The sequence below is a fragment of the Engraulis encrasicolus genome, chromosome 10, assembly GCF_034702125.1.
Source record: "Engraulis encrasicolus isolate BLACKSEA-1 chromosome 10, IST_EnEncr_1.0, whole genome shotgun sequence".
NCBI classification, from domain to species: Eukaryota; Metazoa; Chordata; class Actinopteri; order Clupeiformes; family Engraulidae; genus Engraulis; species Engraulis encrasicolus.
Genome location: NC_085866.1, coordinates 30,618,019 through 30,638,018, shown reverse-complemented (window position 1 = coordinate 30,638,018; position 20,000 = coordinate 30,618,019). Strand labels below are relative to the sequence as shown.

Below are 20,000 nucleotides of genomic sequence, written 5' to 3'. Positions count from 1 at the left end.
GCCCGAAAGCATCCAAAACACACACACATAGTGTACTGCCTCAGTGACTCACACAACTACTCTTCGCTGTTCACCTGCCAATGGGACTTTTCTTGACCCCACGTGCAGCAGTGATGGTGTATATCTCAATACATTCCTACAGTCATTTCCTAGTGCCTTGGTCTCACCCCTTGGCGCATTGAGGAAGCTGTAAGTTTCCCCACCACTGTCAAGTTGCTCAAAGCGTCTTTTTGTGTGATTTTTTTTCCATTCAATATCTTGATTGCAAGCGTGAGAGTAGGTTTTGAATTATGTTTTTTATACAATAAAGACAGGGGAAATATCATATTGAGGTGTCATGGATGATGCTCTCATGCTTTCCATACTCATGCTCATTATCATCCTGTGTCTCATCAGGTCACATGACAGGAAACCCACCAGACATGGCCCTGCCCCCACCCCCACCCCCACCCCCCCAGGAGAACCTCAGCCCCAGGAGGAAAGGTAAACAGGCGGCCAGTGTTGTTATTCACCATCAACATGTACATCAACATACTGTATACTGTACATTGTTACATTGTATACTGTACTTAGGAATGTGTGGGGTAGTGTGTGCTTCTGTCCTGTAGAGCTTTGTCTTGTTTCAAGATGTATTTAAGTAAATAAATGAAGCCATTTTGTTGGTATTATGTGTCGGTGCACTTGTTTCACATTGTGCGTGTGCGTGTGTGTGTGTGTGTGTGTGCGTGTGCGTGTGCGTGTGCGTGTGCGTGTGCGTGCGCGTGCGCGTGCGCGTGCGCGTGCGCGTGCGCGTCTGCGTCTGCGTCTGCGTCTGTGTCTGTGTGTGTGTGTGTGTGTGTGTGTGTGTGTGTGTGTGTGTGTGTGTGTGTGTGTGTGTGTGTGTAGGTGAGGTGGATCAGCAGGTGGATGATTTTATCTCTGGTCTGGGTCGCGACCCCGAGGAGGAGAGTCCCTACGAGGCGCTGTTCGAGGCCACCTCATGCCACTCCCTAGACAGCATGGCCAGCGGCAAGTCCTCTGACAGAGACTCCGGACGGCCCGACAGTGAAGCTGGCAAGGTGAGCGCACTGAGCAGTGTGTGTGAGTGTGCGTTTGTGTGTGCATTTGTGTGCATTTTTGGGAAAAGGTACTGTCAAACACCTAAATATCTCAGATTTTAAATACAATTCATTTTTTTGGGGATTCAGAGGCTAAGACCCTCATCTTGCTTTATAACTTGTTCATTCAGCTATAACATGCCAATGTTTAAAAAAATAATAATAATACATCTCAAATTTCATGAGCCTAAAGCTGCGAAATGCAGGTCCCGGCGCTAGGGTCAATGTTGCGCTACTCAGCATCCAGCATCAATGGGTTAAGACCGAGGTGTCAATCACTGGTTCAGAATGTTAAACTCTGCCACAAATTTGGTCTTCCCCAGCTCCGAATCAGCTGATCATCATGATTGTATTGAGTCACTGTGAAAACTGTTGAAAGGTGAAAGATGCTGAACTGAGAAGAGGTTATCTGTACCGAGCTCCTGTGGCCACTAGGTGGCGTGTAATCACCACCCTGCTGTTAGGTGGCAGTGACTTCATGGCTGCTGCTGTGCCACAGCTGTCTGACTTGCTCAGGGCCAAAAAGCTTTCATCGTCTCAAGAGTAGCATATAGCTGTAGTTTTTAGTAACATGACCCCCTTCTGACAGACATATTTGTGTGGTTACAAATGTGTAAAAAATAGTTTTGGATGATTCATTTGTTCCCTCTGTTTTTTTTGTGGTCATTGGGTCACTCTTCACTTCACCCAATGAAAAAGAATGGAGACTGCTTCATTTTCCCGCTTTGTGTTTCTAAATGATTTACAGAAAGATCGGTTACCTCCTCCATCGCAGCCTGGGCCCGGCCACGAGGAAGAGGGCAGCTCAGAGGTGAGCCTCCATTTTGTTTTCCTTTCCTTTCATTTCATTCATTTACTTTTGAGGATGGCACACATTAATCAACTTGAATCTAAGTTTGTCAGTGCTTAGCCAACAGCTTAAAGTGCATAAATATAGCAGTGTTAACCAGCAGCATAATGTTGAACTTTAATCCATTTGAGCAGATGTCTTGGATGCAACTAGGGGTATAAATAATAATCGATGCATCGATCCTACAGCCGATTATCGTATCGTATCGTATCGTATCGTATCGTATCGTATCGTATCGTATCATATCATATCATATCGTATCGTATCGTATCGTATCGTATCGTGGGGCATTCTTAAGTGTCGAAAAGAGTCAAATCACTGGCGCCTGCCCAATTCCCTAGCTCAAAAACATAAGAGAAGTAGAAAAATAATTAGAAAAAAATGGAATCGAAACGTATCGTATCATGGGGCATTCTTAAATATCGAAGATTTTCGAATAATCAAATAATCGAATCGTATCGATATGTAGTGATTTACAGCCCTAGATGCAGCCATACTTGACCAGCTGTTCCAGACTGTCCATTAAAGTAACGTAATCTCATTTCCTGACTGCTCACATGTGATTCTGAGCGTACGGTGATGCACCTCTCAAATATGCCACCAATGATTCGTTTTGGTTTGAATGAATGCAACCATTCATTCATTTCCTTGTTTCTTTAATTTCCCTCTGCGAAACATACAGCGTCTCTACTCTACTCAGCCTCAAAACATTTCCAACTCTACAGTAAATACTGCATCTCACAGCTTGCAGTTGTTGCCGCAGTTGTCTCTGCACAGACAGCTAATCCCCATGTAATGCTTGAGCAACTTCTACAGACTCACACACACAGTATTGATCGACGAGCATTGATTGAAGAGCCCTGGTGTTTTTCACAACTTTTTCCCACTACATGTGCAGCAATGTAATGTCCAAAAGCAGCGCTCACCCAACCCAGTTGGACTTTCATCACTACACGCACGCACGCACACACAGGCACACACGCACACACAGACACACACGCACACACACGCACACACGTGCACACACAGGCACGCACACACAGACACACACACACACACGCACACGCAGACACGCGCGCATGCAGACACAGACACACACGCACACACAGACACACACACGCACACACACAGGCATGCACACACACAGGCACGCACACACACACACAGACACACACGCACACGCAGACACGCGAGTGCACACACGGAGACATGCACACACAGAGACATGCACACACAGAGACACACACACAGAGACACACACGCACACACGCGCACATGCGCACACGCACGCACGCACGCACGCACACACACACACACACACACCCACAGGTAGATACCTGATAACAAGCCTGCCACAGACTTCTCAACAAGCAGCAGAATCAACAGTTCTCCCCATTTACAGTCACGTCACTGTTGGCTCTGCCATGCTTCACTGACAAATGGCTCACTCTTTGAACCCCCTCTCTTTCCCCTAGAACACACACACACACACACACACACACACACACACACACACACACACACACACACACACACACACACACACACACACACACACACACACACTAAAGGGGGATTCAGAGTCGCGCGTTCACGGAGGTTCTGCACAGAGAAGCAGCCACCGCGCCCCCCTGTGCAGCGACAAAACGACCCCTGGCTGCAGTACACGCATGTTTCTCCCAGGCTGAAATGTCCGTGAGCTGAGCTATGCTTGAAGACGGTGATTGGTCAATGCGCTTACGGCAGTCCGGGGTGAACTCAGCCCTGATAGGTCAGTTGTGTTCTATTCTTCTACCCTACCGCGGAGGTTTGAAGGAAAACGAAAAACACGATGCAGTTGACTTGGCAGGAAATCACTGGAGTTTACTTGACAGGGAGAAGAGAAACTGTTTTTTATTTCAGTAGTACAACTTCCAAAAAATCAATTAGAAATATCCATAAAAGGCCATCATGGAAATGATATGTTTGTAGTGTGGTAGTAGCAAAGAAGCCTCTTTGTTCTTTTGTAGTGTGGCAGCTAGCTCATTAAAACAGGGTTCGCTAATGTCCTGTAGAGTTTGAATGGGTTTGGCTGACAGTTGCTAAGCTAGCTGTTAATTAGATAGGCTATCTATTGTATTTAAAAATGGCTTTTGTTTCATTTAACCACCTCAACTGTAAAACATGAATAAAGAGAGAATCTTGTATGCTATCATCCATGTCTAATTACGCCACAACTTTTTAAATTAATAGCAATTGTTGACTTGTAGTGTGGCTAGCTAGCTTCTAAAACAGGGTTCGCTAATGTCCTGTAGAGTTTGAATGGGTTTGGCTGACAGTTGCTAAGCTAGCTGTTAATATGGCCATTAGATGTATTGTATTTAAAAACGGCTTTTGTTTGGCATTTTAACCACCTGAACTGTAAAACATGAATAAAGAGAGAATCTTGTATGCTATCATTCATGTCTAATTACGCCACAACTTTTTAAATTAATAGCAAGAAGCCTCTTTGTTAGTGGTAGAATTACGTTTCAGGTGGCTAGTCAACTAGCTTTGAGTTTGTAATGACTGATTTAGCTGGCTAGCTACTACTAGGCCCCAGGTGTGAATGGCCATTCATGCTGTCTATTGTCTTTTAAAATGGCGTTTGTCTTGCATTTAATCTCATGTAGTACTTGACCAAAAAGAAACTGATGTTGTACCATCTAATTATGCCCCCAACTTTTAGAAGTAGGCTACTAGTGGTATATTACGTTTTACATAGCCAGCTGGTTAGCTTTGCGATTCATTCTAGGGACTGGGCTCAACTGAATGAGTTAGTTCGCCCCCTGTTGTCACGGAGGTGAATTGACGTCATTAAAATCTCAGCGGGAAAAAAACACCACGCCCTTTCCTGCATGCGCACGCAGGGCGACTATGAGGAACACACATCCCGCTGACAGTACGTCCATGCTGTACCCCAAGTCAGCACAGCATGACTATGTATCAGGCTTTAGAAATGCATGCGCGTACACACACACACACACACACACACACACACACACACACACACACACACACACACACACACACACACACACACACACACACACACACACACACACACACACACACACACACAGAGCGTCACTACTGCCAGGCTATTCCACTATGTTGTGTCAATCCAAAGAGTGCCCCCATGAATATTGATGGGAGTGCGGCACTCTGGCCCAGCTTAAACAGGGAGGGAGGGAGGAGCAAGGCAGTGGATTGGCAGCTGTAGAAGATGGACAGGTGTGTCTGTGTGTCTGTGTGTCTGTGTGTGTGCGTGTGCGTGTGCGTGTGCGTGTGCGTGTGCGTGTGCGTGTGCGTGTGCGTGTGCGTGTGCGCGTGCGTGCGTGCGTGTGTGGGTGCGTGGGCGAACCTGACGAAGCGCAAAGCGAAACGCATTGTTCACCTAACAATAAAAAAGCAGCAAAATCAAGTCCACCAGTGTGCGGTGATCCTTCTTGTTTACTGTGGATTACTGATGACTGCACTTCACCAGTGGAACCTGGCTGTGCATAGGAGTTTCAGATCTTTGAATATTTTTATTTTGCCTTGTAATGTTCTGATGATGCTAACCCGTCATGTAATGGTGCAGCCACTTTATCCACCCGCCTGTTGTCTGTGTGTGTGTGTGTGTGTGTGTGTGTGTGTGTGTGTGTGTGTGTGTGTGTGTGTGTGTGTGTGTGTGTGTGTGTGTGTGTGTGTGTGTGTGTGTGTGTGTGTGTGTCCCTCAGGCGGTGTACACCAACAGCAGTATAGACGAGAGGGCGGAGATGGCGGACGAGGAGGACCACACCTATGAGCTGCTGCTGTCCGCCGAGACCAAGGTCCCCTACCAGGAGCCACACGAGCCGTCCTCACAAGCCGGTGGGGCCCTGCAACACACATACACCAATACACGCACACACACACACACACACACACACACACACACACACACACACACACACACACACACACACACACACACACACACACACACTGACATACAATCAAAACAAACATAGACAAATTCTATACACAAACACAAATACACACACACACACACAATCGAAATAACCATAGACAAACTTTTTACACACGCACAAGGACATAAAACCCACCCTACTACTACTACTGTTACTACACTAACAAACACACTCACACTCACACACTCACACACTCACACACTCACACGCACACACGCACACACGCACACACACACACACACACACACACACACACACACACACACACACACACACACACACACAACTATCAAAACAACTATAGACAAACTCTATACACAAAGACAAATACACGCACACACACACACACACAATCGAAATAACCATAGACAAATTCTTTACACACGCACAAGGACATGAAACCCACCCTACTACTACTACTATTACTACACTAACAAATGCAGTCAGTCTGTGCAACACACAAGCATCTAGGCCACATTTTGAAAATATACACTCATAAAGTTACACTGACCTGAAAAAAACCCACAGTCACCCATGACACACACACACACACACACACACACACACACACACACACACACACACACACACACACACACACACACGCGGTCTTGAGTGCGCTCCCCTTTAGCCCCTGCTGTCTGGCCCCGTGGGCTTGGGCTTGTCAGAGTGAGTGTGCTGCTATTTGGTACTGCAGAGTTCACTGCCCCCTTTTAACAAGTCATCTGCCCTTGCTCTGCCTCAAGGGTGTTCTACAGCCCGTGCTGCACCTGTCACCGGCCACACGCACACACACACGCACGCGCACGCACGCGCGCACACACACGCACACACACGCACACACGCACACACACACACACACACAACCACACACAACCACACACACACACACACACACAACCACACACACACACACACACCCACACACACACACACACAACCACACACACACACACACACACACACACACACACACACACACACACACACACACACACACACACACACACACACACACACACACACACACAACCACACACAACCACACACACACAACCACACACACACAGACATTGAACACCTTGCTGTGCCTCCGTCCTGTTCACCCCTACACTTATCTCTCATCTGCTCATTTCTTACTTAATTTTTCATTTTTCATTTTTCCTTTTTCTTTTTTCTTTCTCTCTCTCTCTCTCTCTCTCTCTCTCTCTCTCTCTCTCTCTCTCTCTCTCTCTCTCACCCATTCAAATGCCTCAATTTCTTCGTTCAGTCAGTCAGTCAGTCAGTCTGTTATGCTCTCTGCCCTTTGCATTCCAAATGCCATTCCGTTCCTCCCACCCACCACACGCCCTTGATGACCTCTGGGGACAGAGTGTCAAACGCCCCCCTCCACCCCCTGCAGCCCTGTCTTACCAACACAACTTCACCATCTTCCTGTTTTTCTCACCACCACAAAACTTTTGTCTTTCTCTCTGCTCTTTTTCTTACTTATTATCAGATGCCTATCCTCTTGCTGTGTCACCACCGCAAGCCACTCCTGATTTCTGTCTTACTACTACAACCCAACCATCTTCCCATCTGTCTCGCCACCACAATCACACCATTACAGTACATTAAATTATATTGCATTTGGCTTTTTAGCCAAAGCGACTTACAATCGTAGCCTACTACAACATTTCTTTTGACTGTCTCACCAATGACACCCCCAAGGTTACTTTTGTAGAAGAAGGTACCGCACACTCTTATCCATCGTGCTGCAATTTATTAACAAAACAACGTTTCGGCCCGTATGGCCTTTCTCAAGTTTGAGAAAGAAAACTTGAGAAAGGCCATACGGGCCGAAACGTTGTTTTGTTAATAAATTGCAGCACGATGGACAAGAGTGTGCGGTACCTTCTTCTACAAAATTGATCTTGCACCGGCTACCTGCACCTCGAAACCTCTGGTGTGCGTTGGTTTCCTCCTTCAAAAGATACCCCCAAGGTTACTGTCTGTCTCAGTACCACAAGACTACACCTTTGCTGTCTGTCTCACCCTCACAATCCTATACTCTTGCTCTCTTTCCTACTACCAGAAAACCTATAACCTATCCTCTGGCCATCTCACCACTTCAACCCTTTGGTTGTCTCACTACAGGGTGTATGCAGGGTTTTAAAAAGTATTAAAAGGTGATAAATTAAAAAGCCAAAATTGAATGACCTTAAAAGTTGTAAATTTGCTCAAAAGGTATTATTTTTTTGAAAAACCAGGTATTCTTTTTTTAGTTTTACCATTTCGATGAAAGAAATCTTTGTTTATTCACCGTTTATGACTGTTTTTTCATACAAGTGATTCGTGCAACAGCCACCTGATTACAAACTGAAACTTGAGGAAGGATGGTTGGACAAGACAGGAGATAAGACATTGACGAATCCCTTTCGGGCGTCTTTTAAAAAAACGAAAGTGTAATGTATTGTTAAGGAGGTAGAAATTACAAAAGATGTCTTGTTAATACACGCATCGGAGTGTCGTGACGGTTGTAAATAAAATCTAAAGGTAGTGAAAAAGGGTATTAAATGGTAGTAAATTTGACTTCAAGATTGGTGTATATACCCTTCACTACTCCAACACTACTCCAACACTACTAACACTTGTTTATGGGCAGTCATGGGTAAGCGGTTAGGGCGTCAGACCTGTAGCCCATAGGTTGCTGGTCCGACTCCCGACCCGCCATGTTGGTGGGGGGAGTAATTAATCAGTGCTCTCCCCCATCCTCCTCCATGACTGAGGTACCCTGAGCATGGTACTTTCTGCCGCACTGCTCCCTTTCGGGCACCATTGGAGGCATACATGCAATTTCGCACTGTGCATTGAACACTTGTGTGCTGTGGAGTGCTGTGTCACAATGACACTGGGAGTTGGAGTTTCCTTGGTGGGCTTTCACTTTCACTTTTCACTTGTTGGTTCACTACTCCAACCCTGTCCTCTTGCTATCTCACCACCACAAGCTTTACCCACAATGCATTGTATAGTGTTCTTTTGCTCTACTCTCAATGCCCTCTGTGTGGTGCTCAGCTATCATCCAGTACGTGATAAATGTATAAATTTCGCTAAATGAATCAGATATATGAATTCCCATGCTTGCTGCAGCACACAAAAAATGACCAGGGGGGCATACTGACACTAGAGATTAGAATTCTTTCAGCAGAAATCTTGAGAATGAAAAATGAGAGGGGACATTTGTAGAGATTAATTTGGGTGAGTAGGATGCATTTCATGCCTGCCTCTGCACTGTGCTGCCTATTCCTCAAGAGTACACAAATTATGGAGAAACATGAATCGTGTAAGGGGAAATCTATGAGTGTTTTTCCAATCACCGGAGCAAAAAAAAAAAAAGGAAATGCTTCATCTTCCCCGCTGTCACTTAATTAAAACTGTCCACGCTAAGAAAACATTTATACGTCTTCATGAGTTTAGACTTCAAGTTGTTGATGAGGACTTTATTAATATGTTACTAGTGGAATGAACTATTGATGAGCTGATGTATGATCGTCTTTCAGAGGCCATTCGAGGACGTTGGCGTGTTGTTATCAGTATTTAAAAAGACATGGGCATGAGAACGAGGAACCGCGGGGGGCTCGCTCTCTCTCTCTCTCGGTTCTCTGATCTTCAGAGAGCGAGAGAAATGAGTAGAAAGTAACTAAGAGCCGAGGATGATGTAATGAGAGACGAGGGTTATTTTATTACCCTAAGGCGATTTCACCCTCGCCATCTTGATTGGAGCTAATTCTGCGTATAGTTTTAACTCCGGCGTCTGCACAATACTTTGCAGAGCTCAGTAGAGCTTTGGAGTTGCGTAGAACTTTGTTACAGTAGAAGCCGATAACATTTTTTTTAAATGGAAAACTTGTCATATGAAATTAAAAGAGAAAAAAATAAAGAATTTGTAAAGAGATTGTGGAGAGGAAATTGAATAGAATAGGAAAGAAGATTCAGAGTTGTGAGCATAGGCAAAAACAAAGCCAATCCTTTTGAAAAAAAAAGGCTTTTGAAAATGAAGAGTGGGAGAATAAACGGGTGTCCATGCAGAACAGCCTGCCAATTCTCTGAGCAGGGAGCCTGCATCACATTTCTAGAGTGACGGCCCTTTGTACACTGCCTTCTCAGCAGTGGCGGTTCTACCCAAATTGGGGCCCCTAGGCAAAATATGGACATGGGGCCCTCTTGAATTATTTTTGCTTATATTAACCATGGAGAGGGTGACTGTTAGGGGCCCCATACAGAGGGCAGATTTGGTGGGGGCATAGGCAATTGCCTAGTCTGCCCATTGGTAAATCCGTCTCTGCTTCTCAGTCGCTCCCTGCTCCAGTGTCTCCACATTGGCCACGGAGTGTCAAAGCCCAGATCAGACGGCAGTGTGATGCAGTGTGTCGCTTCTTTGAACCCTGCCGTCTCAGTTTCAGACCCACTCAGCTCTTGTGTCTTAATGTTCGTCTCTGAATGGCACCGTAGGTAATTGGATTAAAATGGGGGGAGGGGGCATTCAATTACAAGCCCATTGAGATGGCGGGCTGTTAATATAGATGTTTCTTTAAACGACCCCCTAAGGCTGTCTCTAGCCTTGCTGCAAGCCCTTACAAAAGAGGAAGCAGAGGAAAGCCACTAGCTGTCGGAGTCAGTGGTGCGTGGGTTGTGATTAGGACTATAGGAATGTCAGGGTGAAGTGGCGCATCACACTAATCTTCCCTACTAACTAAGGCACTAGTGCAGTAACTATGACAACTTTGAAACTGAGAAAAAATCATTCAAAGCTTTGGTATTAGGTTGGATATTGTAGCTGCTGCAAATTTGACACTGAAATGTGACTCATTTGGACCATAAGGCTTTGTCACAAGATAAAGGAGGTGTAATGAAGACCATTTTCAGTATAAAGTCAATGTTGACAATATACAGTATGTAGGCATTGCACTTTACCTTTGTAGGGCAGTAATGCACCATTGCATGCCCATGGAGACCCAGGTTCGAGTCTGGCCTGAGTAACTTCCCCAACCTTACGCCATCTCCATCTCCTACTCTCTGCCGGTGGTGTGTGGGTTGTGATTACGATTGTAAGAATGTCCCCTCTAAGACCCAATGGGAAAATGCCATCTGAAAATGAGGCAGAGATGTTGCTTAGTCCTCAAGCCCAGTCCTCAAGGGCAGAAACAGCATGCACTGTTTCCAGCCCGGGTTTACAGTAAGTTAAGTAGGAGGCGCCACAATTCTAGTGCAGCATAGGCTGGTACAAATAACAATTGTTTATTTACAGATAAATGAAGCTAATTTGAGCCAAGTAAACAAAGTAAATGTTTGTATCGGTAGTCTAAACACAATTGCAGCTGTTCCCACCACAACCATGATTATGAGCAAGTGCGCAAGACTTGCTACACATACTGTACAGTGTGTGTGTGCGTGTGCGTGTGCGTGTGTGTGCGTGTGCGCGTGCGTGTGTGTGTGTGTGACCATTAAGTGATTTCCTTGCAAAATCTGCCATGCTGCGTCACATTCCCACGCTGCCAGGAGCTGTTACCCTCCATATCTGTGTGTCTGTGTGTGTCTGTGTGCACGTGCGTGTGTACGTGCATGTGTACGTAAATGTCTTTCCTCTTGTCGCTGCCTTGCCTTGCTCCACCATGTTTAATGCATGAAGTGGATTAGCATACACTTCAGTTTCAGCTAATACAAAATGGCTACTGACTGACAGCTAGGCTAGCTCCACATCTACGAGCTCTGTCAAGGCAGGCAGGGCTCTTTAATGCTAACCCCATGGTACCTCTGACAAGGTCCCAGGGCTTTTGCCACATTTAAACTGTTCCCGTCTATCTGTCTGTCTGTCTATCTATCTCCCTTTCCTCTCTCTGTCTCTCTGTCTCTGTCTCTCTCTCTCTCTCTCTCTCTCTCTCTCATTTCGAAGTATATCATTCAACGGTATAGTATCCATTTTGCTTTTCTTATTTAAGTATGTTTTTAAAGGGTGTTTGTTTATATGTGTTTTTCTTTTCCCTTTTCTTTAGAAGAGGAATCCAAATCCAAGTCTTCCCACAGTCATCTACCTCAGGTGGGTATTTATTTATTCTCTGTGACATTTATATCTTTATGCCACATTTATATATATCTTTATTACATCTATATCTTATTTCTGTTCAGAGAGGAACTGTAATGGCGGCTCTTTGTCTCTCAGGAAACCTCGTTTAGGCCCCTCTGGGGAGCTACTAAAAATGAGCAAGTGTCCCTGTTATACATCACAAGTAGTCATCTGCGGCCCCTACCCTGTATCTGAGAGCGAATATTTCCCCGAACCGAACCGTACTTAAACTGAATTACTGTCCCTCCTCCAGCTTAAATAATATCATGAGTCCAATGAAGTTAGCTGGCTCCTCTTTCTCTGTCTCTCTCGTGCATGCGTACCGTATGTGCGTGCGTTTGTCATGTCAGCCCCAGGCCTGATTCTCCACTGTGCATACGGCCTTGTCATCAGGACTGGCCTGGGGGAGAAATGAGGCCTGGGCACTTTTGGCTTAAAGGGGCCCCTCATAATTAGCGGCGCAGAACTGACTCACCGGTGGGCCACGCACCCTCGTGGGCCCCTACTTTCAGAAATCTGGCCCACCGGGAAATGTCCGGTATGCCAGATGGTCAGTCCAGCCTTGCTTGTCAGAGAAGGTGTGGCTCAGTGATGCTAAATCAGAATAGTGATATTTATTTCTGCCCCCCCAAGCCAAAGCTAAAGACGAGAGACCAGAGCAGCATAATTGATCAAATTGAGTTAAGACTGCAAATTGACTGTGTAATATCGTATTTGTCTTATGACTAAAGTGCTTCCTCCATTTTAAGAAAGCATAATAAGCCATTATATACAGTATATGTACTGTATGATACGTTTACGTGTTTCATGCATTTTTTGAACTGTGCCTGGGTACTGTGGGGCTGTATTGTGATGTTGACAGTGATGCACTACACAATGAAATTTAAGGTGCTTGTAAAATACAGAGAAATAAAGTGTTATCCTTGAGGGCTGGGAATGACTCATTGTTACGGCCCATCATGGTCTTAGGGGGTGGGGCTAGTTAGTCAATAACCCGCCCCTCCTGCCACCCTCCCGTAAAGAAATGGCATCATGCTAAATGACAAAATACAAAATGACACAAAAAAAACTCAAAGTAAAAATAATTCAGCTGTTCTGTTTCATTTTTGTTTCCCTTTTCGTTGTGTGTCAAGAGTTGTTCCTGTCTTCTCCTCACAACCATGCCGTGTTTCTCTCTCTCTCACACACACACACACACACACACACTCTCTCTCTCTTTCTCTCTCTCTCTCTCTCTCTCTCTCTCTCTCTCTCTCTCCTCTCTCCTCTCTCCTCTCTCCTGTCTCCTGTCTCTCTCTCTCTCTCTCTCTCTCTCTCTCTCTCTCTCTCTCTCTCTCTCTCTCTCTCTCTCTCCTCTCTCCTCTCTCCTCTCTCCTGTCTCCTGTCTCTCTGTCTCTCTCTCTGTCTCTCTCTCTCTCTCTCTCTCTCTCTCTCTCTCTCTCTCTCTCTCTCTCTCCCTCTCTCTCTACTCTCTCTTTATGTCTCTCTGTCTCTGTCTCTGTCTCTGTCTCTGTCTCTCTCTCTCTCTCTCTCTCTCTCTCTCTCTCTCTGAAAACTAAAAAAGCATGCCATGTTTAGTTCAGAGCGTCCATGCTCTGTTTGCTTCGTTTTTGCACCTTCATCTCTTCTCTTTTCTGCCGTTCCACATTTCTTTCCCTCCTTTCCTCTGCAAGGGCATTGTAGCCAGAAATCATAAAATCGATGTATAATAACTGTATTTGTATGTAGGCATGCAGCTCAAAGTGCTTAACAAATGGATAAACAACAATGTTGAAAATAAAAAAAATAATGGTGAGGTAGAAAAGAGAGACAGAAATAAGAAAGAATAGCAAAAAGACAACATAGGAAACTATGCTTAGAAAAATTATCAAGTGGGCCACGTCACCATTACCGTAGGTCAGTGTTTCCCAACCAGGGCTGCGTGTACCACTAGGGGTACGCGTGCATACTTACTACAGGGGGTACTTGGAGTGAAAAAATGCAGGGCTGATAGTATTCAGGCTCCATGCCTGATTTCAGGCTTGACAGAGTTTGCAAAAATAAATACATTGATAATAATTAGCCATTAGGTTATTCTTATCTCAGAAAGTGTTGCAGGTTCAGGGTTTTCTTCTACTATCAGGCTTGAATAATGGTCATACACAGGCTATTAAATGTTTGAATAATGTGTCAAAATAGACCTACGTTACGTCACTATGCACTATCTTGTCGTCGTCGTTCGAGCAGGGAAAAAAGTTCAGGCTCAGGATTTTTTTTCACTATCACCCCTGAAAATGTATGGAGCATAGTCACATTGGGATGGAGAAAAGGGGATGGTGATAGTGAGGGGGTAGGAGGAATGGTTTGAAGCTGGCTGGCACATCCAAAAAGCGTCTGACCTGGGAGAAGGACAACCTAATGACCAGATGAAGATGAGAGAAAAGTCCGCTTCAAACCAGGATTTCTTTGCTCCCATTTTTTTTTCGGAACCTTTGGGTGAGCACCCTTCTTCAGAAGTTGATAGTGAGGGTGTACTCATGGTATGACAAAAAAAGGGCTTGGGGAGGGTACGCAAGAGATAAAAGGTTGGGAAACCCTGCCATAGGTCACAATTATGGCTTCAGTCAATCAATCAAACCATGATGGCCTTCTGATTGGGTGGTCCTGATTGAGTCCGGCCCACCCTTGGCTACTACATATCGATGCTCAGGGAAGCTGACAGGTGGGGACAAAGGGGGCAGTGTCCTGGGCCCAAGGAAACAGGGGGCCCTGAATTGGGAGCCCATTACATTGTATGTATTGAGAGGGGGGCCCTTTAAGATGATTTTGTCCTGGGCCCGGTTAAAGCTGTGAGCGGCCCTGTCGATGCTTGTCTGAGTCTAGAGATGTAACCAACACAGACATGCGCCTGCGTCAACACTCATGTCCTCACGTCCTTGTGTTATTTACTACCCCATCTCACTCTTCTGTATTACCCCTCTCCAGGTTTATGACTGTAATATTTTTCCATCCATCATCCACCCAGTCCCCCTCTCCGAGCCGCCTGTCTGATTTTACATCTGTTTCTCCCCTCGCGTCTCGTCTCGTCACATCCTCACATCACGTCAGAGCCACACACCACCAGAACGGTCACCATATCCCCCCCTGGAGGCTTAATTAAGAAAAATGAGGCCGGTGGCGTTCCCGACAGCTTAACGTTTATGACAGACTCTCCAGAGCTGCGAAGGGTCGGGGACAATATGGGATGGCTGGGGGATTGGAGACTGGAGGATCGGTGGAGACGTATTGGGGGCGTAGGGATCGGTGTGGTGGTGGTGGTGGTGGTGGCGGCGTAGGAATTCGGCGGGGGTTAGGGTGTGTCGGTCAGTAGTGATGGAGCTGAAGGGAGAGGTGAACAAACCTGGTGCGTGTGTGCGTGCGTGCGTGCGTGTCTGTCTGTCTCTCTGTCTGTCTGTCTGTCTGTCTGTCTGTCTGTCTGTCTGTCTGTCTGTCTGTCTGTCTGTCTGTGTTTGTGTTGCCACTGATGTGAGACAATAGCAAACCAGGTTTAACAGCATGATGTTGCAGCTAATTATTTCACCAGATCTCACTTGTTGCCTCAGGCCATATGCATTCTTGCATATTATTCCTTTTTCAATTTCACCGTTTGTTTTCTTGTATGTGGATGACCTCATCTTCTCAGTAGAGTAGGATGCATCAAGTCTGTACTATTCCTGGATCCATCCATGTGACGTCAGGTCAACGTCCCTTTAGGAGACCTTCAGATAGGAGAGCTTTGGAGACTTAAGGTTTAGAATAAATGGAGTTCCTTTTGCGCTGTGAATGGCATTAGCAAGCATCCTGTGCAAGCCCTCACCAAACGCCACAGAAAGAGACCCTTAGGAGAACAAACTTTAGCACACTCCTTTGCATTAGGTAGACAGGGTTTGGGGTATCTTACGTCTACTAGAAGATGTTGGATGACATCATCATCATCTTCTCTCCCTCCCCAGCAGCGGAAACCGTCTGCACCCACTGACCTCCGTCCCCCCGCCCCCACCAGCGACACGCTGCACCCCCCTCTACCTGCCGTGGGGCCTGGCCGACCCAGAGGAGCTTCAGGTGAGAATTATCACATTACATTACATTACATCAAATCACATTACATTACTTTGCACCCTCCCACTGCAACACATAACACTATAGCATTACATTACATTACATTACATCACTTTGCAATACATTGCACCCTCACGCTGCAACACACAACACTAGTATTACATTACATTATATCGCTTTGCAATAATATTTGTCAGGAATATAATATTTGTCAGGAATTATAGACTTCCCAACATGTTAAACAAAAAAGACTGTCACCATGGAACTCTGTAACGCACAATTTGTTTGTTTTTGTTTGTTTGTTTTTTTTCTTTTGCTGTTTGCCTTTTTGCCTTTATCACAGCTGTACATGACATACTCTGTATTCCACCAGTCTACACTGCCACACCTGACATTACACTCAGTACACCTGGTAAGAGAGCTGGATCTGAGGTCTCTCTGCCCGACCCTTTCCAAAAGCAATGTGTTTGTATCTTTTCATGGAATTTCATACACAAGACATATCAATGTGTTTAACAAGTGACAAAAGATACACATGCATTCACACCTGTTAGTCGTAGATGTAAATATTTTCTTCTTTCTCTTTACTGCGCAACTGTTTTGCATCACACATTTTTTAGTTAGTCCACAAATCATGTTGCCTGGCTCTTGCCCGACCTGTAGTTCCGCACAGCTTTGTGAGCTCCACTACTAGGTCTGGGAGCATGTAGCAGGATTCCATTTCCACAGTCAAAAAAATAATCGCAGCATTTATTGCTTCAAACTCAACAAATTCTTTCAAAACCGTTTTCTGTTGATCTCTAAAGCGTCAATATAGTCTATAATATGTCCTGTGACTCCTCAATGCGAGCTGCCAGTGATATTGAAGCGATAAATGCTTGGCATTATTTTTTGAGTCCAGAAATTGAATCCTGCCACATGCTCCCAGACCGATGTGTGTGTTTGGAGCGCCACCAGGGGGCTCCAGAGCACACACACAGAGGTCTGGTAGGAACCAGGCTACAAATCATGTGGAACTGTCTTGATCTGCAATCAGACATCGACAGTGAGACTTACATCTCCTGATTACGCCTCACTGATTTTCAAAGTTCCGATAAGCTAAATTTAGAACAAGTTTCAACCGTCTTTAACACAGCAAGAGTCTCGCTCCCTCTATCTAAACCCTCTCAAAATCTCTCTCCTTCAAAACCTCTCTCTCTCTCTCTCTCTCTCTCTCTCTCTCTCTCTCTCTCTCTCTCTCTCTCTCTCTCTCTCTCTCCCTTCTTCTCTCTCTGTAGCTTCTCTCTCTTTCTCTTTCTCTTTCTCTTTCTCTTTCTCTTTCTCTTTCTCTCTTTCTTTCTCTGTCTCTCTTTCTCTCCCTCTCTCTCTCTCTCTCTCTCTCTCTCTCTCTCTCTTTCTTTCTCTATCTCGCTCTCTCTCGCTCTCTCTCTTTCTTTCTCTCTCTCTCTCTCTCTCTCTCTCTCTCTCTCTCTCTCTCTCTCTCTCTCTCTCTCTCTCTCTCTCTCTCTCTCTCTCTCTGAGATAAAGACATTGCAATTAGCCCCCCAGATGCCCAGCTGATATTTTTTACCGCCTCAGACGCCAGATTTATGCAAATGAGCGCCGGTTCTGTCATAACAAGGTGAGCGAGGCCACACCACACATGCGGCAGGTAGCAGATGAGATTACAACAGACAAAAAAAATCTATCAGCTGTTAGAAGCTCAGAGAGAGCTACATCCAGTCTTGTGTCGATATGAGCAACCTGTCAAACTGATGTAGCAAGTCTTAACAATACTCTACAGTAATCCGAGTGAAGTGAAGTGAAAGTGAAAGACCAACTGGGAAATTCCAACTCCCATTGTCATTATGAGACAGCACTCCACAGCACATAAGTGCACACACGAAACCGCATTTATGTCTCACCTTCGCAAGGGTGCAGACTCCAATGTTGCCCGAAAGGGAGCAGTGTGGCGGAACGGTGCCATGCTCAGGGTACCTCAGTCATGGAGGAGGATGGGGCAGGTGACTGGTTTATTACACCCCATACTAACCTGGCAGGTTGGGAATCGAACCGGCAACATTTGAGCTACAAGGCTGAAAAACCTAACCCATGACTGCCCAGTAGCACCCCTAGGGGTTAGTGTTAGGGTTTGGGTTTGTTAACAACCTTTTGGAAGACAATGAGGATGACATCAGGCCAAATCGCGTCTGTGTTTAGTTTACGGGTAGTTTATTTTATTTAGTTTAGTTGAAACAGGGATAATGCAATGAAAGAGTCATTGTTTACAAAAGTAAAAAGATTGCTTGTGCCAGATTATAGCTAATACAGCTATATCCATCTGTGTAACCTGGACATGTTGCATTCAACTGTTTAGTAAACAGAATAAGCAACAACACTGCAGTCTCCTCTACTCTTGACAGTATACTGGTAGCTCATCTCGACGAAGCAGCTCATCTCGGCAGAACGGCGACAACACTGATTAGAATGGCTCCGACGTTTAACTCGTTTGGAATTCACCGGAAGGTGGTTGAGTTTCAGGGGTGTTGCGCTTGATTGACAACCCTCTCCGCTGAGTTGGACAGGAAGCCGTTTGATTTGGGCATTCGCAAACACGACAAGATGGAAACTTGGTACCCGAGTCGCGTCTCACGGCACTGACATCTATCTCCTCGTCCAATCAAAGAAAGATCCCTGATGACACGGAGGAGTAGTGGTAGAGGATCCTCTGTGTCTGCTACCAGCGCACACACTCATTAGAATACCAATGAGGACGCACTCTACACTACGCTCGCAGTAGCGCACGCTACGCTGTGTGTGCGCGCGTGTGTGTGTGCATGCGTGCGTGCGTGCGTGTCCCATCTACATCTTCACTCTTTTTTTCATTTCCTTGATTTCCTTTTCCACTTTTTTGTTATTCAGAAGCATATATATTTTAAAATTCTACAAGTATCTGCACCCCTTTCAGTTTGTCTTTCACTTTGGTCTCTCTCTGTCTCTTTCTCTGTCTCTCTCTCTATCTCTCTCTCTATCTACTCAATCTCTCTCTGTCCATGGGCTTTTGCCACATTTAAACTGTTCCTGTCTGTCTGTCTGTCTGTCTATCTGTCCCTTTCCTTTCTGTCTCTCTGTCTCTGTCTCTCTGTCTCTCTGTCTCTCTCTCTCTCTCTCTCTCTCTCTCTCTCTCTCTCTCTCTCTCTCTCTCTCTCTCTCTCTCTCTCTCTCTCTCTCTCTCTCTCCCCTGCCTCTCTTTGTAGCATTGTTTCTCTCTCTCTCTCTCCCTCCCTCCCTCTTTATCTTTTTGGGTCATACCCTACCAATCTCCTCAAAGCAAACTCTCTGTTAACCAGCAGAGTGGAAAATTCCGAAAGAGACGCTGGCCGATTGAGCGGAGTGTGTGTGGTGGTGAGAGAGAACACAGAGGTGTGTGTAGAGTGGGACAATGTGGAGGAGGGTGTGTGTGTGTGTGTGTGTGTGTGTGTTTGTGTGAGAGAGAGAGAGAGAGAGAGCGTGCGGGCGTGCGCGTGTGTGTGTGTGTTAGGGTGAAGGTGGTGGCACAGGAGGTGTGTGTTTGTGTGGGTGTGGGTGTGGGTGTGGGTGGGTGTGTGTGTGTGTCTGTGTGTGTCTGTGTGTGTGTGTGTGTGTGTCTGTGTGTGTGTGTGTGTGTGTGTGTGTGTGTGTCTGTGTGTGTGTGTGTGTGTGTGTGTGTGTGTGTGTGTGTGTGTGTGTGTGTGTGTGTGTGTCTACAGGGTGAAGGAGGTAGCACAGAGGATTGTGGGTTGAGGGAGGTGAAGGATGACACAGGATAAATGAGGAGCACAGCACAGGTGGGCAGCACATGCATGAAGGAGAAAAGAAATGAGACCCAGCAGGGGAGAGACTAGGGGTCAGACGGCAGCAAGCAGAAAGAAAGATTGGGG

The 20,000-nt window shown here is 45.8% G+C and overlaps 1 protein-coding gene across 9 annotated transcripts in view; it reads left to right on the top strand.

Annotated features, from left to right (window-relative positions):
- LOC134456940 (ankyrin repeat and SAM domain-containing protein 1A-like) overlaps positions 1–20,000 on the top strand; it is a 144,322-nt gene that overhangs the window by 7,423 nt on the left and 116,899 nt on the right. For 8 of the 9 annotated variants that reach the window (XM_063208606.1, XM_063208605.1, XM_063208608.1 and 5 more), the window contains exons 4-9: positions 397–483; positions 886–1,058; positions 1,846–1,908; positions 5,688–5,820; positions 11,954–11,997; positions 15,996–16,104. In XM_063208606.1, the coding sequence (XP_063064676.1) occupies positions 397–483; positions 886–1,058; positions 1,846–1,908; positions 5,688–5,820; positions 11,954–11,997; positions 15,996–16,104 (609 nt within the window). The remainder of the gene's footprint in view (positions 1–396; positions 484–885; positions 1,059–1,845; positions 1,909–5,687; positions 5,821–11,953; positions 11,998–15,995; positions 16,105–20,000) is intronic. The other variant, XM_063208603.1, reaches the window with a different exon arrangement.